The following is a 23,206-nucleotide window of genomic DNA, read 5'->3' on the forward strand; positions in this document are numbered from 1 at the left end:
AATACATTTAGAAAAAAAAACATATGAAATTGGCAAATAATATAAAATAACATATAAAATTAAATATCTTTACCCTAGTTCTATCACTAGAAGGACTCTCTAATGTCCTGGAGTCGATGTCTCCTTGGAGCGGCGAGTACAGATTTCCCGTCTTGGTGATCGGGCACTGGAACAAGAATCGTATGGTGTCGTATTGGCTCTGCCTCATCAGTTGAACCACTTCTGGAGGCAAGAAGTTTCGGTTCTTTTCTAGAAAGTTCTCCGCTTGGTAGACCACGCGGCCGGCGAAGTGGTGGATAGCAAAGCATATTGCATCAGATTTGGGACGGACGTAATATTTGCTCTTTATGTTGCTGTGGAACTTTTCTGCAAAAACAAAAACATGAGTGGTTAGAACATTCAAAAAACTCCAAAGAGCAGAAATCGAAAGCATTTTTTTTCTCTCTCGATGATTAAGTATACAATTAAAAATATTAAAATGAAAATCAGTTCTCAGGCTTACCGATTAGACTTCTATCAGTGGACCGAGGGAATCTGCTTTCTTCATCCAGCAGCGCCAACAGTCCCATAGGCCGGGACAGCAGCATGTCCAGAACTGGGCGATTGTCAGAGAACTCCACCAGGTCTACCGGAACCCCCTCAGCCATGTACTCCTGCTGCTCCCACGTGAAGATGTGCTGGTTGAAGTAGTACTGGATCTGCTCGTTGGCGATGTTGATGCAGAGCTGCTCGAAAGAGTTTCTCGTGAAATTCTCGAAGCCGAAGATGTCGAGCAAGCCGATGCAGAGTTGGTCAGTGCTGCAAAAAATAAAATTTACATTACCATATGAATACATTAGAATCTAACATGGAAACTGAAATAAGTAATCATGACGATATCATTGTAAACAAATTTTGCTACTGAAAAACCGCTGAAGCTTGGCTGGCACCATTGAATGACGACAATGAGTAGCACCTCTTTCCATAGCATAAATTAACCATTAAAAGCACAACCAACTCACATATGCGGCCGATTCTGGCACAACAGCGCGTTGATCCGCTCCACGATCCTATCGAACGCCCTCGCGTACAACCCCCGGGCGGTGGCGTCTCTGGCCACGGCGGCCTCGGCGGGAGAGCAGTGCCGCGCGATGGTCTCCCCGCGCGCCACCACGCTGCTGCTGGTCAGGCACTCGCGGAGTTCAGAGGTTTCCACGCCGAGGAGGCAGGACGCTGGAAGGGGGAGTGGTATTTGTAGTGTTGGTGTCAAATGTTGTGGGACACGAAACATAAAAGCAGGCCAAGGGACATAAGAAACAATAAGAGCCTAGAAAACTATTTATGTATACCAAAAGAAGTCCCCGAGTGATGTATCAAGTTAACCTTACATGCGTCTGGGGTAACCTGGCCAGCACTTTCACTTTGGTAGAAATCTCTAGCCAACCTGTAAAATTTATCAGCAACACGCTAAGAAGAATAAAAGAATCATGGATTCAGTGTTACCTCTATGTAAAGGCGCAGTGTCGATGACGGTAGCACGGTTATCCGTGTTGTCCTCTCCAGTGGTCTCTCCGAACTCGATGTCTCCTAGATGTAGAATGGCAGCCAGAATTTTGTAAATTATTTGTATTTCTTCATCTTGGAATCCGACAACCTGTAAATATAAAAGTGATATTAACGAAAAGTTGCTACTCGTAGAGTTGTTCAAGATGATACTTTGTTGTAAAGAATAATATTTTTTTTTATTATTTTCTTCCAAGATAAAAAGTTACGTAGGTACCTACGTTGTTTGTACAAAAAATATTACAGTGTCAAGTTTATGGATGCCGTCATTTGCGCGCCACGTGGCCACATCAGCATCATTATTGAGACTGCCCTCCTTAAGAGAATATTGCTGATAATGATGGTTACCATCATGATGATGGTAGCAGCGGCGCCAGCGACCCTCGCTCTATCGATGGAGCCTACAGCTGATGCACGAGAGGCCGAGATCGAGTAAACTTCGACCACGCTTTACATGTCCAGTCCACTAATAATTACCTTAAAAGCCTGGTTCAGCTGTCTCCACCGGTGCACATTGTGCTCCCTGTGACCCCCTGCCAGCGGCTGTAGATACCGGTGTCTGGCCCGCAGTGCCTCATCCAGGTAGCAGCCTCTTCATCGACCCTCTCTCTATAGATGGAGCCTACAGTTGATAGACAAGGTAGCCCGATATTGAGTGTTCTAGCACACTTTGAGAATTTCCAGCGGGTGGTTATTAGTACCTTAAATGCCTGGTTGAGCTGTCTCCACCGGTGCACATTATGCTCCCTATGTCCTCCTGCCAGTGGCTGTAGGTACCGGTGTCGCGCCCGCAGCGCCTCGTCCAGGTAGCAGCGTCTCCACCGACCCTCGCTCTATAGATGAACCCTACAGCTAATGAACGACCAGGCCCGATATCGAATGTTCTAGCACATGGAGACATTACCAGCGGGTGGTTATAATTACCTTGAAGGCCTGGTTGAGCTACCTCCACCGGTGCACATTGTGTTCCCTGTGCCCTCCTGCCAGAGGCTGCAGGTACCGGTGTCGAGCCCGCAGTGCCTCGTCGAGGTAGCAGCCTCTTCATCGTCCCTCTCTCTATAGATGGAGCCTACAGTTGATAGACAAGGTAGCCCGATATCGAGTGTTGTAGCACATTTTGAGATATTTCCAGCGGGTGGTTATAATTACCTTAAAGGCCTGGTTGAGCTGTCTCCACCGGTGCACATTATGCTCCCTGTGTCCTCCTGCCAGTGGCTGTAGATACCGGTGTCGTGCCCGCAGTGCCTCGTCCAAGTAGCAGCGACGCCAGCGACCCTCGCTCTCGAGCCCGTCGTATAGGTAGTAGAACACGTGGAAGTTGCTCTCGCCCCTGGAATGACAGAAACAGGGTGTTATTTAAAGTTTTGTTGTAGTGTGTTAAAAGAGGTTTTCTAAATTTCATCCAAATCTTGACTGTTAGGTGTTAGGTATCTCCTGCTGAATTTCAGCTTGTCCTAAGATTTTTGCTCTGTATTGCAAAACTAGTATTGGATTATGGAGTAGAATTGAAGCAAATCTTGAGAAGTTGGTGGTTCTAATGGAAATATAAAATAACATGTCAGGTCAGGCCCGCCCCCTATTACATTGGGACTAACATAACACTCTGCCGAAAAGTGGGTGTAGCAATGCACCTCTGCCTACCCCGCAAGGGATTACATTAGTACAAGGCGTGAGTGTGTGTTTTTTATGTCAGGTCAATACGGAAACACCTAAAAGCGCCTTATTGAAACGTTATAGCAACAACGCCCAACGTAAACTTTACCTATCCAGTCGTCTAAGTACTATAACGACTCTAAATACCTAAGCAGCTTGTCCTAAGATTATTTTAATACAAGACAACTACCAGCCTCAGGTCAGGTAGTTTTCGTTATCGTTATTCTATGGTCAGGTCAATAAAAAGACCTAAAAGCGCCTTATTATTACGTTATAGCAACAACGCACAACGTAAACTTTTGCTATCCAGTTATCAATAGCAACTTACATGGCCTGATGCACGACCCTGGACTGTTCCAGCAGGTAGACCGAGATCCTGGCTCCATGTATCCGGCCCACATTCATCATGGCCAGCTCGAGGTGCTTGCCGAAGCGCGAGCTGTTGGCGTTGATGCCGGTCCGCGCGTTGCCGAACGCCTCCATTATGGGGTTGACCTGGAGGATCCGCTCTTCTAGGTTGCGGTTTTGCGTCTGGGGAGAGAAGTGGGTGGGGTTTTAGAGTAGTGACTTGGTGGTGAGTTTTATTTATTATTATGGTTGTGGTGGTTGTGGTGGTTAATTCATGTGAGGAAATTAAAAATCAATGCGTCTGAGAAAGTTCGCTGTTACCATCTGCTACTTAGTCGGGATTTATCATTATTATTATTAGTTTTCCTTTTTCTGTGTGATTTGATCCGGTTTAAAAGGTTACCCTTGTAATTTGGTGTATAAAAATATCGAGCAGTCTAAAGTGAATGAACTTGAATTTGTTATCATAAACATTTGGAAAACCAAACTATAAATAATTAAGTACCTAATCAATTTAGTTTATGGCTACTATTTCGTAGGCTTATCATAAACGGAACAGCCGTAACAAAATAGTAAATTGTTGCAATTAAGATAATAATACCGATAAGGGTCCATGCTACCAGACCAACCTTAGACAAGAACACCAAGTGCTTCAACAACAAATTAGCGGACTCGGTCTTGCCGGCGCCGCTCTCGCCGGAGATGACGATGGCCTGGTTCTGTCGCTGGTGCAGCAGCGCCTGGTGGGCCGCGTCCGCTACTGCGAAGATGTGCGGCGGGTTGTCCGAGCGGCAGCGACCTTGGTAGAGTTGCTGGGTCTGGAGGATAGGGTAAAGGGATTATAGTACCATAAAATATATAGGTAACAAGAAACGGATTAACATAGTTTTAGTTATTAAAAAAATATGTACTTAAGTAATTATAATACAAGTACATTATATTTCTAATATACCTACGGTGTTTGATAATAGAGTGAAATTAAATTGAACAGAAAAATCAAAAATGCAAGAAGTAATAAAACGATAGCATTGAAATAAAGATATATTATATTATTATTATATTATTATTATATTATTGACCATAAATTTTGCAAATGATTGATTCTTGACCTTTCTAAACTTACAAGGTGGTCTGCAAAACAAATTCAATCACTTATACAAACACCGAAAACTAACATTCACAACTAACCTTGGTGGTATAAATTCCGATATCAGTAAACGGGTTGACGGCGACGAGGATATCGCCGATATACGTGTAGATCTGGTTCTGGTTGTATCTGCGGGAGAGCTGCTCAGCGATGGCGTCCTCGGTGAGCGCCTCGAGGGTCGCCAGGTCGTCCGTGTACATCACCTCGGGACGGGCCTTCCTGTGGGACTTCAGCTTGCCCCGCTTGGTGGTCGCGTCGGGAGCGCGCGCGCTGCGCCCGTCCGCCCGCTGACGCTTTATCTCGGCTTGCAGCTCTTTCCGGATCTACGAAAGGAAACACTTAGTTAATTAAAACGAATCATTAAATCTCGAGACGACTATTAAAATGCTATTACTTCATACCTTGTCCTCAAAGTGGTCGACGGCAAGCAACAAAGGATGTTCCAACAGCTCTCTCGCGAACGGTCTCTGAGACATGTCTTTGACGAGGCACTCAGCGATGAAATCGGCGAGGTGTGAGGAGAAGAGCTCCGGATGGGACAGCCTCGGCGGCGGGTTGCGCGGGATCTGGAACAGCGCGCGCATGGGGTGCAGCCCCGACAGCGGCGGCTCGCCCTCCGCCAGCTCGATGGCCGTGATGCCCACCGACCACACGTCGCAGCGACAGTCGTACGACTGGTCTAATTGCTGCTCACAGGCTATCACCTGCAAAAATAAAACTTCGATTGTAACTGCGGTTCTGCTCCAATAATATTTGAAATTAGAGAAATAATTGAATGTGTGTCGTACTTCGGGAGCCATCCAGTAGGGGGTGCCGACGGAGGTGTTGCGGCGCGCCACGGTGGCCGCGAGGTGCGAGGACACGCCGAAGTCGACCAGCTTGACCTCGCCGTCCTCCGTGAGCAGGATGTTGTGTCCCTTGACGTCGCGGTGCATGCAGCGGTGCGCGTGCAGGTGCGCCAGCGCGCGCGCCGCCCCGCGCAGCACGTACGCCAGCTGCGGCTCGCTCAGCGCCGCCCCCCGCGCCCGCATGCCCGCGCTCAGGTCCGTCACGGACCCGCCCGTGCATAACTACACAACAGATCCATCATTACACAAGACAGTAATTGGCGAGGAATGTTAATGCGGCACAATTAGAGTGTTTGTTTACCTCCATCACGAACCATATCTGGTCGTCGTCGGCGGACGGGCCGCGCTTCAGGAACAGGCCGAAGAACTCGGGGATGTTGGGGTGCGCCGACAGGTCGCGGAACACCAGGAACTCCTCCTCGATCTCCTCGATGTTCTCTGTTATGTTCTCGAGGACCTGCCGGGATAACATTTCAATGAACTTGTACCTATGATAAATGGATAAGATCGCATTTTTTAACAGTGCGCCATAACTTTATGAGAATAATACAATGAAAACAAAATTACATAATTAATACGACATAATAAAATACAAACAATAAGCCGCGATCATTGACATCAACGGGAGCTGGTCAAGGCACGCATTGTTCAGCGCCCTTGACACGAATGCTAACTTTGAGATATCGTCTACAGAATCAATTGCAAACAACACTCTGTTCAATAGCAAACGACCTCTACATTCATCACAATTTGAATGTACAGGTCAAGTCTGCCCGCTGCGGTAGCAAATTACTCGAGACAACATGATAATAAGCCTAAAATATCGAATCAGACTTCACCATGAGATTTTACCTTGACGATAGCATTATGAAACCCCAATTAAAAGTCCAAGATCCGCCATCATCATATTTTTAGAAACCATTCAAGATTTGAAATTCCGCTACATTTGCATGCTAATGTTGTTTTTATTTTTGCATAAGCGTGGCGTATATTTATATTAAGCCGTCATTAATAGTGTGACCGTCTGCAAGTGGCCAGCACGAGCATATCATCTGCATAATAACAGAGCGGCGACGCATGGGCGAGTCCAAGATCTGGCGAGCTCTTGGCGGCATCATAAATTCTATTATGTGCTGTGAATGGAGCATAATTAGCGCTTCAGTAAAGCGGAACGCGGCATGGAGGTTACCTGTATCTGCGTTTATTTACACAGCCAACATCACTGTTGTTTCAGCTAAACTATCTCTATTCTTTGCAATGGCAAGGCGTTAGTTTTTGCAGGCCCCATTAGTGTCTGTTTTAATTTTCAAAGTAGTTGTCTAATTCAAGTTCATAATCATATAGTTACTTTCTGCACATATTACAGAGTTCATCACTTTATTAAGTAAAATAGGCTCATGCCTAAGTGGTACTTATGCTACATTTTTTTTTAAATTTGTATGTACAGATGGATTTGACCACATCTAGACTAAATATAATCCCAGAATCATCAGAATGCCTGGTAAAGTAAAAGTAGGTTGGTACCTACAGTAACAAACATGTTACCAAATTCGTTAAAGCACCTAAGTATACAAATAGCCACTAAGCACCTCTGCTACTTATACAAGTGTTACTTATATTCGTTTTACTAATTATTCTAATAGGAAAACTTAAATATAAGTGGCTATGTCATCATCATCTTCATTACGAAATGCATAGTCATGGAGTTTGTGGATAACTATAAGTACCTACCATAAAAAGATTACGATGTGACTTGATCATGTCGTTTTCTATGGCAAACAACGATCTTTATCACTTATCACGTATGTGATAACGTAAGACCCTAGCTAGTCATCCAGTAGGAGGAGCAGACTACTTGTACAATTTGGTGCAAACAATTTGATAGTTCCTGAAGTTGGTTGCTATTAAACTATCCAAACTGTAGGCGGTTTGTTAGTTTGACAAGGTACAAAAGTGCACTCGCTGCCAACTTCATAACTACCAAGTTGTTTGGACCGAACTGTACCTTGATAATTATAGTAAGGGCTCCTTAAAATTGCAGCAAATGGTTTGCTGCAGCCGCGCTGTGGCCGCGCGACAATTTGCGGCTAATTTGCAGGCGCCCTAAGTAAGTCACACAAAAACACACTACCTTAACAGCGACCCGCCTCCCGGTCTTCTTGTCCCGTGCGCAGTACACCTCGCCATACGTCCCCTCCCCTATTAGCTCGTGCAGCTGGAAGCGGTCTCGAGGGTCGGCGGCGCGGTCCAGCTCCACGTGCTGGGACAGCCCGCGGTACGCGCTCTCCCGCATCGCTCAGCATGGGGCGGGCATCTGAGGAGAGAGGGGGAGATTAGGGTTTGTGGTACCGCATGAATCGGGAGAAAGGGAGAGAAGATTAGTTGGAGCATTACTACCGGTGAGATACCCTGGTCATTGGCCAAGCAGGCAGCATAAGGCACGTCACTCTACACTTGACTTGAGTTATCTAAAAGAGGAGGGTAGAATGCCTAGCGATTTGAAAAATTTTATAAAGTATATATATGATATATATATATATATAGTACCTACTAAGCTTGAAAAACTATTGTAAGCACCTTATAAACTATTCATTATCTAAATAAATGAGAATACTGAATAGCCCCTTATGTCGTAACGGTACTACGCATGATCTTGAATGAAGTTGTACAACTTAAGGCTATGAATATTGAGTAGTTAAGGGTCAAGTTTGCCCAATCTAGTTACCTGAGCGTCTGTGGGCGTCATGTATTTTGTTTGGGACTTCGAACGTTTCGTAACTCTATGGTAAACGATTGCGTTGGGAGAAGACGTGTGTAAATAGTAAACACATGTTAAAATTTGTGAAATATTAATAACAGCGGTGGTGAAATAGGTCACTGCAATAGTTAAATACTCTATGAGTTCAGCTGTATGGATTTTCAATAATAAGCACTTACTATGATTTATACATTTAAGTACAATCATATATGTAGGTATGATTGTCTATCTACACCTTACCTATGTGTTAATGCAAATGAGTAAGGCCATAATATAAATAACTTTATAGAGCATAACATCACGAATAATCACGATCAGCTTTTTATATTTTACGCACGAATAGTGACACCTACATCCTACATACTCGTACATACAGGAAATGCATATCCTTGCTTTGGAAATGGGAGTGCTATCCATATACTATCTACCTTTGTCATTCGCCGTAGAAGGGCGATGGACCGTTGTATGGGAAACTGTGTTGTGCCTACTCGAACACAAAAAAAAATTAATACTGTAAAAGAAGTTATGTTCTGGAAAAAATATCCAGGAACAGGTACACTCACGAGCAAGGAAAAAGTTCAAGACAATAGCACCAAATTACAGCGAAACAGTAACAAGAAAGACTAGCTTAATTACGCCTTCTGCAATACTGAAGTAGATTTAACAGCCCATCAGAATATTACCAGCTTAAGATGTAAAAAAATATAAAATTTGGTGTGGGCCTTTTGTAAGTGGAGCTTTTTCATTGCTCGTGAGTGTCGTTGTAATTTTAAGTAAAAATCTAACCCCCTTATTCATAGAAAAGTTACAATACGTTTTAACTAATAAACTGTTTTGTCCCTCTCTGTCAAAGAACAAATTGTACTTTGTCGGAGAGGGACAAAACAGTTTATTAGTTAAAACGTTCTGTAATTTCTCTATGAATAAGGGGGTAATATTTTAATCAACGTAAAATTTTACAATTCCAAAATGCAATGTAGCAGGTTGTATTCCGACAGTAGGTAGGATCAGGTCTCGTTGTGTCATCTCAAGATCTCAAGTGTACAGTCAATATTGTGTACAGTGTGTTCTATTTCTTCTGGTTATCGCACGACTATCTAACTGTAACTGTTGCAATATTGATTCGTTATTTAACGCACACAACACAAGTTACGTGGCAAATTAGTTGTTTCGTTATTCTGGCGTCCATCGTATCGTACTATTTTATGTGTGACATTATACCTTAAGCATTTCCCTTCACTATAAAATAAGCCGCCTCTGAATTTAACCGCAGAATGTACCTAAATCATTTTCTTCGTTATAGCATACATACACGCGGTAAGACATGATATAAATTGCATAAAATTAAACAAAACAATTATTATATTCATTGCCGAATTGTCGGAAAAGTGTAAATAAATTAACGATAACGACAGTTCACAAAGTGCATAATACACTCACGGGCAATGAAAACGTTCCACTAACAAAATTTCGACGCCAAAAAATCCCAATTTTTTCAAAGCTTTAATTTAAAATTTTATGAAAATATTATCGTTTGTAGTTGGTAATATCCTGATGCTCTGTTAAATATACTTGAATGTGTTGCAGAAGGCGTTATTAAGCTAGCCTTTTCCGTTTAGGAGTAATTTGGTGCTTTTATTCTCACTGGAATAATTTCATTGCCAGTGAGTATAAATAACTTTTAAGGTTACACTTACATCATTTTGAGAATATGTAACAAACAATGTATTAAATGTCACGCTCCAATGTAGGTACGTGTCCGATTTACAACACCAATGATATAGTTCAACAAAAAAAAAAAACACGCACTCACGCCTTGTACTAATGTACTCCCTTGCGGGGTAGGCAGAGGTGCATTGCTGCACCCACTTTTCGCCAGAGTGTATGTTAGTCCCAATGTAATAGGGGGCGGGCCTATTGCCATTTTACGGGCACATCCAAGACCCGAGAACAAATATCTGTGTTTAAACAAATATCTGCCCCAGCCGGGAATCGAACCCGGGACCATCGGCTCAGTAGTCAGGGTCACTAACCACTACGCCATTCGGTCGTCTATATAGTTCAGTATTCGCAATAGATCAAGACGATAATAAATTCTAGGCTATCTGTAGGACCTGCAGAGCTGAGTAGGCTAATCACCTGCTGGCTAGAGTCTAGACCGCTAAATCTATCAACAAACCGGTTACTGGTAATAACCGACAGGTCTTTAAGTCTATCATGACGATAAGGATGATAGTAAGAAATCATCCTAATATATGGGCTTCATTCTATTACACTATTTTGGTTCCGAATCTCCTTGCTGGAAAAGGATGTGAGAGTCTACCTCACGGCCAACAGAGTACCTATATACCTACAGTAAATTAGACTATGTACTATGCAGCCGACACTGATGATTTCGCATATTTTGTCAAAGGCGTCTTTTCACATTATGTGTCCGTAATTATGTATGTATTGTTGTATGGGAGGTAATGACAGTGCGGCGTAAAATAAGAAAAAAAGTAAAGACGGAAGTTACGCAATTTTAGTGCGGCTATAATGATGTGTTATATTTACGATTGTCTTAAGATTTAAATTATAATTGGTCGCTCACTGGTTCATGAATCTTGAGATTGATGGCCCATTGCTCAGGTGCTAACGCTAAGTGATAATGATAATTGTAATTATACGGTCAAGTTGACCCGAATGGCCAAAGTTGGCAACATGAAATATAATTACATTCACCAATTTGGCCAATTGATTTAAAATCTTTATGTAACATTTTATTATGATCATTGAGTTCCTACCTAGTCACTAAAATAGTCAATCAGAGGGTAGGTACCACTAGGTACATGTTTAATATATTTATCAGTAAGTAGTTATTAGATAGTTATATGTTTTTATTACGAATCATTGGATACCTATTTATGTTACACACGCCAGAGACCATTCTCTATTTTATGCACCAGACTTACATAAGTATACAATATAAAATGTGGGATGCTAAAGAAGTGGTGTGCAAGTGTCATTTTCCCTTCGATACGCGGATATAATATGCAAATGTGAGTGTAGCGAGTTAGCGACACTTCCAGTGCAGCACTTACATAAACCGACGCTTCCGTCACAATAACATTCCATACTCTATCTCAAAACGAATCTGGATTCAACTTAGAATAATGATATACGACCACATGACATGGTGTGTCACATACAAAACAAAGCTAAAATCTGACCGCATTTTGTTTAATACTGTCAAACCGTTTCAAGTTCAACCTAATGACAACCGTTGTACCAATGAATAAAGTCGCTAATCTTATAACTGAACCAATGGGAGGTTTTCAACCATAGACAAACAACGAAACAACCATAGATTATAAATAACTTCATACTCAACAGCACTGCATTTTTTTAGCCGGCATCTAAATTCAATATAGGAGCTCGGTGGTAGAAGAGGTTTGTAATTCGAGACGTTTCTTTTGCCCTGATACTCTATCCAGCTCGTATATTGTTAATCTCAGTCTGGCTTCAATCTTAATTAGTACCACCCACTAGCCCGTGAGCCCGTGATTTTAATTATTTAATCTCATCTCTAAGAAAGATTTTTCATTGAATTTAGAGGTCAAGTCTCACGAGGTTTTTCTTCCGATTGAGGCGCTATTTCTCAGGCGGGTAGGTGTGTTCGAGCACACATTGTAGGGGAACCCGGGGTAAGATGGGGTCGCGGGGTAAGACGGGACCCCCCACGTATATGCCAAACTATACATCTTAGGAAACTGAGTAATGAGCCAATAGAAAGCCTTAAATGATTGACCTTTAGTGCGCCAGTGACAGCAGGTGTGAGCGCATGCGTTTTATGTGTAAGCTCAATTGTTTGTTTTTGCGTAGCGTCCATGTTATTTTTGACGGGTAGAAACAACGTCACAACACAGTAAGTAAAACAGTGTCATTTTTGGTAATTATGTCTTTTTATTTAAGGTTTGGTACGATTTGTTTAAATATGTGCAAAATCACTTTAACATTGAAAATATTTTTTTATGAATTATTTTTATAAAAAATATAACGTGGGGCAAGACGGGGTATTTTTGGAGGGGCAAGATAGGGTACGGATCTAGCTTGGTTAAGTTTTTTTTTTCTCCAATCCGATATTTGACATTGTAGAAGAGCTCTAAAAGGGCTATAGGGAAGTTGGCTAAAAAGACAAAGCAGATACTGCCTACGAAGAAGAATAACAACGAAGATGACTGTGTCTACCTCTACTTGAGGATATCAACATTAAATCTAAGGAAAAGTGGGTCGGATTTCAAAAGTGCAGGCGTTGGGCTCACACTGCAGGTGCTGGTGTTGAAGATAAAATCACAGAAGAAGTGTTTTTGTCTCTTTTGTGCCCCACATAGTATACTTACCCCATCTTACCCCGTACATGGGGCAAGATGGTTTATTTCCCATTTTTTACATTTCTTAAAATAAGTCAATTGTAATGATTACATTTTTGGCAAAAGCTGTGCCAAAGTATTCGTCATTAAGTTCCTAATGAGCCATAAATAATTGATAACGTTGTGGTTATAAATACCTGTTGTTTTTTTAATTTTCCCTTAGCGTCCCCGTCTTACCCCGGGTTCCCCTATGTTAATCCGAGTTTTTGCTTCCTGCGATACGAAAACATACAATGTATAACTATTTTATAGCGTCTATTTTTATAAATTAACGACAGTTCTGTTGACAAAATGATAGATTAATAATAACTTTTTGGGTTACACTTACATTACTTACAACTATTTTTATAGCGTCGTGTTGAGTTGAGATCGTAAAATCATTAGTGAAAACGCACCAATTATCTATCTTGTTTTATTAATTTGTCCGCAGTTGATGACAAGTCAAACGTCTTGATAAATATTCATGGTACATACCATACCTACCTGCTTGTTATTCGCAAATATTAGAAAGAGCTATTATAATAACTATTTAGAAAGAAATATGAGAAGGAGAAATGAAGACAATAAATCAATAATGTTTAAACGCTAATCAAGTTTGTATATTTTTCCACAAGTAATTAGTTCATCATCGTCATCAGGCGATTGATATGTTTATGGCCTTTTATTGATGGTCTCATTCTGGCACTAAGAATTAATGAGGTGTTACGGTAGTAAATATTTTTAATCTAATAAAAGTGTTGATTTACAAGTTCCTCTTTAATTTCTACCAAAACATTCATTCATAAAGTAGTCTAGTTTTTGTAAACACGTAATCCTGATTGAGCTGTATAATAATTTATGATAAATATTATGTTATTATAGAAAAACATAGAAGATATTATCATAACAAATATAAAGCGCTAACAGTCAAAGAGAATGGAAAGCGTTGAAAGTAATTTCTTATAAATCATTCATTATATTCGGTTCAGTAATAGGTATTAGGTATCTATTGGCTAACTTTCGCCGTTTGTCCACTGCCGTCACCCAGACGTCACAAATAGTCACAATATAAAGGTTGTCTGGTAGAGATTGATTTGATTTAAGCAATAAGGGCGCCTTTTTACCATTAGGTATATTTATAAATTGTCTTTTTGTAATATTTTCTTTCATGGTGCAAAATAAAAGTATTATATCTTATATATTATTTTATAATTCATTCATTATTTTGTAAGTAATTATTATTTTCATAAAAAATTGTGTATGGCGTCAGGTATCTCAGTCAGCCAGCTTATTTAAGTCGGCCCTCGCATATAATGTAACACTATAATTATCACGCGTCGTTTTAGTGCCGTTTTGACAGCAGCAGTGGACAAAAACCATTTCTTGTAGCTGATTTCTGATGTTTAGAAATCTATTAATAAAGTTATGAATTATTCATATATATTTCTACTATGGATTTGATCACACTAAAAATAGAGCTACAAATATTTGTAATAACCGGAAATTCGTGCAAAAAATTAGATAACTACGAGTACACAGAGCCAAATTACTCTAAGCATTTATGTATGTTACTTAAAGTCTAGCTTGAAATTTAGTGATACATAAAATCAGGTTTTACGAGTGTTTGACTGGGAATGTAACTGATGTAAAATAATCTAATTGATAGCCCAAAACATCCGTCTACTTATCTGGTAATACAGGAAAGATCCAATTAATTCCGAATGAACCACAATCACCACCACATGTCATGTCTGATATTTAATAAAAATAGCCAGAAACGACTACGGTGTTATCGTAACGTACTCAATAATACACTAGTAACATAGCACCAAATTACTCCTAATCGGAAAAGGCTAGCTTAATGACGCCGTCTGCAATATTGAAGTACATTTAACAGCGCATCGGAATATTCACAAATAAAAACCCAAATATTTTCTTCAAATATTTACCTCCGACGGAAAAAGATGGATGTTAAACAATTATACTTATTAAAATTTTGGAATAAAAAAAATGGGTTCAGGTATATGAACTCACTAGATATACCTAGGTAGTTTCAGCCCCGTGGAGGTGCTTCGAGCAGCCCTGCGAAGCCGCACGCGTGCGTAATGCGCGGCCGCGGGGCCGGCTCAGTCGCAGGCTATAGCTGATGCAGCAGAGCGCAAGGATTTAAACCCTGCAAGTGCCGCACATACGTACACACACTTGCTGATTAATAATAATATGTGAGAGTACTGCAGGGTTCTGCGAAAGTGGTGTAGTATGCCGAAAGAGGTGACTCAAGGGCACACTTTGAACAACTTTTGTTCTGCGACTCGACGTTCGAAAATTGGAGTTTACTTTGTTTTTCTTGTTGTAAACTTTTTTTCATATTGACTTTTAGTTAGACATGTACATTTTAACCGTTAATCGGGTACGAACTAATAGTCATTGCCCGAGAGTATAGAATTAATAGGATAAATCCTTTTGTTATTACTAATACGTTTTATATTTCACTTCAACACCCTGTACAGTTCACGGTTCAAGCAACTTCATAGTTCTGATGCTCCTACGAGTATCACGAACTTGTTTTGACAATGATTTTTGAAATTGTTGCTTACCTCATACGCATTGGTAACATTTCCTCTGATCACTAATAAAATTTGACCATGCATAGGTGAATACAGTGAATGGAAATTATTTGCTAAAATGCCATTTCATACACCTCATCGAAATTCTCTCAACTAATCCTATCACTACAGTAGTAATACCAGCATTCGAGTCGGTGATTAATAGACCATTAAAAAAATCATAAACTTAACAATAAAGTTGTTTATGTCCAGGTATAACTCTTTTAGTACTTATTTCCTATATTATGCGATTTGTAGCCAACTACCGACTTTTGCATTTTATTTATCGTTTTATTAATGGTGTCACATTTGATTTTCTCGATTTATGACTAAAATAAGTACTTATACTTAAGTAAAGGTAGGTCAAAGTGTCATCAGCACCAACAACTTAGCATCTGCCTGCGCTCAGGAAATTCGGCGGTGCGGCGTAATAATTATTAAATAGAAATGAAAAAAGAGACTGTGACTGTCACATACAGATGAACAGACAGAAATGACGAATCTAAAAAGATTCAGCAAGCAACGGAACCCTAAAAACCGCACAACGGAGAGTCACAATCAGTCGCGGGCTCATCTCACTTTCGGTCGGATTAACTTCCTCATCAAACGTAGAAAGCGTCACTAAAGACGATTCACAGTAGCTGATGGATTTCTTACAGCGAGCTGTGACAAAAACTGGCATCTGGGAGCCGTGACGACAAAGAACCGACCGTGGTGGACGCTAACAGCCGTGAACCACCGTCCACCTCGCTGGTCCCTCCACAACTACCACCGACTAAACAAAACCCACCTCTATCACTCTACATTTAGCACTTACTGCCACTGCTGAAGATATCACGCTGCGGTACAATGGGTTTCCGTGAACAGGCGGTAAATACTATTATTGTGGCCATCACGATGAGAAAGTGTTACTTTCTAGTTTGTCGCGTAAAGGGTTAATGATAGCGTCTGTGTCGGTAATGGTGGTGCTTCGGGGTGGTGCGGTCGTGATGATGATGATGTGGTCGAGGGTTTCTTGCGAGCTATCGATATCACTTCGAAGAAACCAAGGCAAATGATACAGTAGCTTTATATCCTATCCTTAGTGCGGGAGGTAGCTAGGTAAGCTACGTTTGTACCAGTTTTTTTTTAGTTTTAGCGATCGTATACTTTATTTTTCCACGGAACATTACCAATTGACAATACTGAGACGCGCTAGTGTGTCTTTGGTGGTACGATAGCTGTATCTTCTTCTGTTAAAACTTAAAATACAACCGTTTAAAGGAGAATGGCAATTTCTCTATAGCGCCATGACCCAGAGCGGCCATTGATGAAACATACACTGATGTGTAGTCCGTGACTACAGTATATACTGGTATTAATTTTATTATTATGAGGCATGGGAGAACTAAGATATAAGTGCCGAAAGATCAAGTCTTTCTACTGTACTAGATGTTACCCTTGAGCTAAAAATAGTTTTTAAAAGTGTTCCCGTGGGAATTCCTGAATAAAAAGTATTCTATGTTACTTCGGGATAACGGGAACTTGAATAGAATTAAATAATTTTTGAAATTGATCTCTTTATAAAAATAGCTTTCCGAGTGTGAAATGTGCAAAAATAATCTTGATATTATTTGCAGAAATAAAATCATGTAATACATTTTGTGATGCACTATGTATTGGGAATCTCATGATTTAGATTATAAAACTTGTTTGTGCGTGTACTATTCATCAAAAACTTATTTAACGAAAAAAAAATTATTAATTAATTTACTTTTGAACCCTAATATCTCAAGAACCCCATGGTTTAGATTTTTTTAAATATTTTTCCCTGATAGTAGACCTTTTTATCAATAACTTAAAATAGGTTTGGTTAGTGGCTGCTAACTTACGCAAAGCGGGTCAGGTTTCGCCATTCTTCTTTCTGTAATTAAATACAAAAGTTACTTAGTTACTTACATACCTACATATTTTTATAGATGTACAGTACATACGTCACTTCGAAATCCACCGAGTCATCCTCATTACCCGCAGCGCCGCAGTTTTCACGCCTTGTTTGCATTCAATTGTACCCGTTTATAAAAAAAACATTCAATTTCATCACCAGCTCATCCTAAATGTGCACTTTAGGCCCAAGTATTTTTCACACTACTTTCTACGTGAGAAGATTAATGCTCGATTTATGTAAATCGTCGTATATTATGTGATAATTTTTACTAATTATAATAATACACTGTATTTTACAGAGCGAATTTTATGAGCAGTGGGCATTTTTTCGCTTATTAACCAGTAGGTACCTACACCTATGTCATTGATGACAATCTAGAGTTTTGAAGGTTTTTATAGTTCTGCATAACTTAATTTATGTTACCTATATCTATCATCTCATCAGTCATCAAACTCATCAACTCATTGCCATCCTTGTAAGTAAGCAGTATGGGTAGTTCGTTAGCATGCAGGTATGGGTAAGTATTACATTACATTGGATGGTTAAAAATAGCACAGCGGCCAGTAGCTATAGGGCTTCCACACACGTCCGAGTGACATTTGATCCACATTCCTACGCCTTATTCATTCTAACTATTTACAATCGATGTTACCGACTGTATCTTATAGTGAATCACGGCATCTGAGAATTGGTATTATCCAAAGAACTTCAACTAATTTATTAAAACATACAAATACCTACCTACATGTTGAGCAACAAGTATTTAAATAAAGTCACGTGAAAGTGGAAAGGGCACGCGTATTGGTAGTAAAAGTGCTAACAAAATAATGGGATATTTATGCTGATTTTGACATTTTATTTATTACCACCGCTGCCGTGAGACCTTTGTGTCGTGGTTACGTGTCTTTCCGGCGAAAAATGTTATCATCCGCAGTATCACGAAGGTACAGATTCTCAGTTCGAATGATAATAATCTGCAGTTAGAGTGTCACTATCAGGTGTCTTCCACTATACCATACTATAGATACTTTCACTTTGTTTTGCATTTCGGCGTTACAAATAATTAGGCTACACCGAGCAGCCATTATGCAAATAATATGTACCTTAAAACTTATAATAATCATTATGATAATGACCATTAGCAAACCCACCTACAAATGTATGGGCGTTATAAGTTCCAGTCTATTTGTTTGCGGCATTAGGCAAACCACCGCACTTGTGCAGTGAAGCAAACATCCTCTATTGCAGGCTGTATGTGTGTGTGTGTGTGTGTGTGTGCCACATTGTCCGTCCCTAATGGCCTACTGGACAATGTTGGACCTTCTAATTAACAGATTTCTCGATAAGTATGTAGTAAGTTACAAGTGCAACGGAGATCTTTTATTTTTTTTTCCTTTTGATTCCGCGTGCCACTACTGGCAGTCAAAGACCAAGAAAGAGTACTTACTGAAATGGCCAGTGATGACTTTACAGTTAAATTAAAAAGATGCCAAAAAGGTCGTTTTTGTCCTAAGTGGACGTGTGTTGACTAATTATGACATTGTTTATATAAATTGGTATTAGGTAGTCAGCATTCTTGAAGTTGATTATAATTCGGTATGTATAAAAGCAATATTTTCCCAAACAATAACGGCGATGATTGTTTGAATTGTCATTGTTTATTTCACCTATCAAAAATGTTTGTTGTATTAAATGTGTATGAAAACCGAATTAAAATAAACACTCTTTCATTGACCATGTTGTAACATAATATTATTTACAAACATTTGGAAAAATGTATATCAAATTAACTGTGTTGATAGATATAGTCCGCCCTCATAAACGACCAAACTAAAAAATATAACGGCTTAGACCATGATGAGACCAAATGGTTAGATTTTCAGCTGTAAAGGTGACTACAGTGACATTGAAGTGACCAATGTCACCACACGGTCACGCGACGCTAATCTCCACAGGAGGCAGATGTCACACACAACCACACGTGACCACTGAAACCATTCCAATAACAATACGCTGAATAATGGTTCTCTTTCATTAAACAATTATTTTAAGAAAAGACGCTTGTAGTAAATCCACACGAAACGTTACAAAGTAGACAGCCTGATAGATATCTAACAAATGACCGTATCAGCGAAAGTGCTAATTGGTCTGCTTTAAAATAGATATGAATCGGGCCCCGGTGAGTCAGCAACTCGCACTCGCGTCAGTTACCAACCTGTGAAGCATCGACACAAATTGATTGATAAAAAGAAGATAAAAAGCCTCAATTCCATAGTTAATCGATACTGAATTGGGCTGTTTGTACTAACCAGTCAATACATTTAATTTAATTTGTGTACGTGTTTCTTCGTTCTTATTTTATACGTGATAAATGTTACATTTCAACTGCAAGTGAACTAGTTGGTTGTTGTCGCATCAATGACTCCGCACTTGCTCGTCAGTTGGCTCACTGAGCTGTAATTGGTATCCACTTGCAGTTGACAGTAAACGGCATTCACTTGCGCAATACCAATAATAAGGCCGATTCAGCAACCAAACAAAAGTTTAGACCTGTCGGAATATGACATGTGTATGATAATTTGGTGGTTATTAGATAATTAGAGTAGGTAAGTACTTAAATATCAGATATACAAACCTAATAAAACAAGTGCGTAAACAGTGATAGAAAATCAATAAAACATTGATAATGTTAAACAAATCGTCATTGATACTCCTTCAGTTAACAATCAATTCAAGAATAGGCGTGTAAATTACGATGGCGTTACTTTATAGACCGCAGTCGCTTCAGGGAGACGTCAAATACTAAATAGGTACATCATCAGTTTAGAACCCAATTGTAGTCTATGTATTGTTGGATGCGGTATTCAGGGCGTGCATCCCACTCAACCGTACAGGGTGTTGCAACGCGCATATTGTGATCATGCGAACTATGTGGGAATGTGATATGTATCATGGGGCTCATACTCCATCAGTATAAGCGATTCCAAAGAGATGCTGGACTTGTAGTTACAAATCAATGCGCCAATGCCTATTATCGATATAATTTATTAATTCAGATATATCATCTATATACTTATCTAAGTAAGTACCTACTAAGTAAAGATTTAACTCATATTTAATGAGTTTACTTTAGCATTTTGGTTTTGGGTAATGGTCTACCGCGTTGTCACAAAATAAATAGTTGGAAGAAGCGGTTTCTGTCTAACCTTTCTTAAATTTAAGTAGTAAGTAAGTATACTGATTTAAGAAATATTGACACTTTCGTAAACCCTCCATCTACCCGGTGGCTTGCTACAGAATATTTCAATTTTAATCTATTGACAGAATAATTATTAATGAATTAATAAACGGCGAACGTTGCGCATGAGTTGACTCAAGTGAATATTGGTTGCCCTACAACAACAACAACACAACTGGTTTCGGAACTTTTTCCCAATACCGTTTCAAATAAGTGCCGTAACGTATGCCTGTTTACTTTCGTTTTTTTTTTTCATTTTACTACAGCGCTTAAGTAAATGATCCACTTTCCACTATTCAATGGGTCATCTCATTTGATTAAATTTAAAAAATTGTTATCATTATGCTTATTTGTGGGATTATAAGTAATAATAATAATAATGGAGTTTATGAAATACTTAGTATCCACCCGATACCTTTCAATTGCTTCACAGCTGACCCAGGGTGATTCTCCAAAAGCGGCTCCAAAAGCATAATTTCTTTGGCGCATTTTTTTTTTCATGTTGTTTGAATATTATACCCCACATATTGTAGAGGCTTTAGACCTCTTTAGTTATCTCTTATTGGCCCTGAAATCTATCGAGCCGATTCAAAGTTACAGCGATTTGAAACAATTTTGGGCCAATGAAATTAGATTGGCACCAATGAAATTAGAAAACACACCAAAGAAATTATAAAAGGTCCCAAAGAAGTTAGTTTTAAGAACAAAGAAATTAGAAATTACTTTAAAGAAATTAGTTTTATACGTAGATTGCAAATAATACACAACAAAACTAAAAATCACGCATATCTTTATTTGTTTTTAACATAACCTGATCACGTAAGGGTGCAGGGGTTCTCAACATCCGAATGAACCAATTGCCAACCTCACCTGCCCGTGGTGCACTCTGCTAAATAACAGATGAGGCTCTGGCGACCGGATGATGGTGGTATAACCATCCAAAAACAGCTACACCAAATCCCATAGGCCGGCGATGGGCAGCAGCGTCACCGGTATGAAAAAGTGTAAAGAGGACGAGGACACGATAACCCTGGAGTCCGGCCACATGTTACTACCATCAGGAGGGCGACCAACTGTCCCAAGGTGGCGTAGGATTCCTCGTCAACAAGACCCTTGTCAACAACGTAATGGAGATCAGCAGTGTGTCAAATCGGGTAGCGTACCTAGTACTTAAACTAACCGAGAAGTATATATTCCTTGAAGGTCGTACAGGTATATGCACCAACCTCGGGACACTCTGACACAGAAGTCGAAGTAATATACGAGTATATCTCTAGGGCATCACGTGTACTGCTAGGACCCAATACACCGTTGTGATGGGGGACTTCAACGCCAAAGTGGGAGTACAAGAATGCGACGAATCGAGGGTAGGACATCATGGCTTTGGTATCAGAAACCAGAGAGGGCAAATGCTTGTAGACTTCGTGGAAAGGGAGAAAGAAAGAAAGAAAGAAAGAAAGAAAGAAAAACTTTATTTGGCTTAGACAGCAATATTAATTTACAAAGAAAGATGGAATGAAATATAAATATAGGTACTTAATCTAATCAATCTAAATATATATAAGTATATAAATCTAATAATGAGAAAAAAAAATATAAGTATTGGTGATAGGCAATAAATAATATGCTGTCGTCGTCAAAACGGTGTCCACTCAGCTACTGCAGCGCCTGGTTGGTTTAAAGGACACTGCGCTGGTTTTCAGTGGAAGCCTTATAATGACGCACTACGCGTAGGTAGTTAATAAAAATCAAACGAAAACACGGGGGAAACAAAAACAAAGTGAAGTGCGCGAGCGACGACATGGCGGAGCGCGTTCGCCCTGAAATCTACTTTCAGGCAGGAGCGGCACACATAGCCGGCCACACGTGTCGCGCGCGCACCGAGACAAAGGGAGGGGCTTTCTTTCTGATTAATTCTTTCTTTGAGAATCGGCCCCAGAGGAAGTGGACATGGGCAAGCCCCGATGGTAGGACGAAAAACGAAAAAGACTTCATTATGACTGACAAGCGGCACATATTCAGAGATGTCCCAGTGATCAATAGGTTTAAAACTGGGAGTGATCACCGACTTCTCCGAGTCTTTGAATATCAACTTCAAGCTGGAGAGGAGATGTCTGGTGAAGTCGACCCTACGTCCTACACTGCACCAAATTGGAGCTGTCAACACCAGCTTCTAGAGAGAACTACAGTTCTTCAGAAGGGTGACCAAACCCTTCTGAAGAACTATAGACCGATCTCGCTTTTAAGCCATGTATACAAGCTGTTCTCAAGGGTTATAACGAATGGTCTTGCCCAAAAGTTAGACGAGTTTCAGCACCCGGAGCAGGCTGGGTTTCAAAAAGGCTTTAGTACAATAGACCACATCCACACAGTAAGGTAGATTATACAGAAGACCGAAGAGTATAATCAGCCTCTGTATCTAGCCTTTGTGGACTATGAAAAAGCCTTCGACTACATCGAGACCTAAGCAGTTTTGGAATCCTTGCAGAGATGCCAAATTGACTGGCGCTATATCGAGGTGTTGAGGTGTCTGTACAATGCCGCTACTATGACTGTCCAAGTACAGGACTACAAGACAAGACCTATCCAACTGAAACATGGAGTGAGACAGGGGGATGTGATATCTCCGAAACTGTTCACCAATTCACTGGATGTATTTAAGACGTTGGACTGGAGATGACATGGCATATGTATAAATGGCGAGTACATGTCACACCTCCGCTTCGCGGACGATATCGTTATTATGGCAGA

The 23,206-nt window shown here is 40.2% G+C and overlaps 1 protein-coding gene across 1 annotated transcript in view; it reads right to left on the reverse strand.

Annotated features, from left to right (window-relative positions):
• Window positions 1-23,206, reverse strand: part of LOC105386363 (myosin-IIIb) — a 34,541-nt gene that overhangs the window by 4,307 nt on the left and 7,028 nt on the right. Inside the window, exons 2-13 of the mRNA XM_048633127.1 lie at window positions 7,670-7,852; window positions 5,840-5,995; window positions 5,479-5,760; window positions 5,092-5,394; window positions 4,732-5,013; window positions 4,173-4,361; window positions 3,524-3,726; window positions 2,692-2,872; window positions 1,483-1,633; window positions 1,002-1,212; window positions 503-798; window positions 74-366 (exon numbers count right to left, since the gene is read on the reverse strand). Coding sequence (XP_048489084.1) covers window positions 74-366; window positions 503-798; window positions 1,002-1,212; window positions 1,483-1,633; window positions 2,692-2,872; window positions 3,524-3,726; window positions 4,173-4,361; window positions 4,732-5,013; window positions 5,092-5,394; window positions 5,479-5,760; window positions 5,840-5,995; window positions 7,670-7,831 — 2,709 coding nt within the window. The 5' untranslated portion in view covers window positions 7,832-7,852. The remainder of the gene's footprint in view (window positions 1-73; window positions 367-502; window positions 799-1,001; window positions 1,213-1,482; window positions 1,634-2,691; window positions 2,873-3,523; window positions 3,727-4,172; window positions 4,362-4,731; window positions 5,014-5,091; window positions 5,395-5,478; window positions 5,761-5,839; window positions 5,996-7,669; window positions 7,853-23,206) is intronic.

This window comes from Plutella xylostella, chromosome 5 (assembly GCF_932276165.1).
Source record: "Plutella xylostella chromosome 5, ilPluXylo3.1, whole genome shotgun sequence".
In the NCBI taxonomy this organism is placed as follows: Eukaryota; Metazoa; Arthropoda; class Insecta; order Lepidoptera; family Plutellidae; genus Plutella; species Plutella xylostella.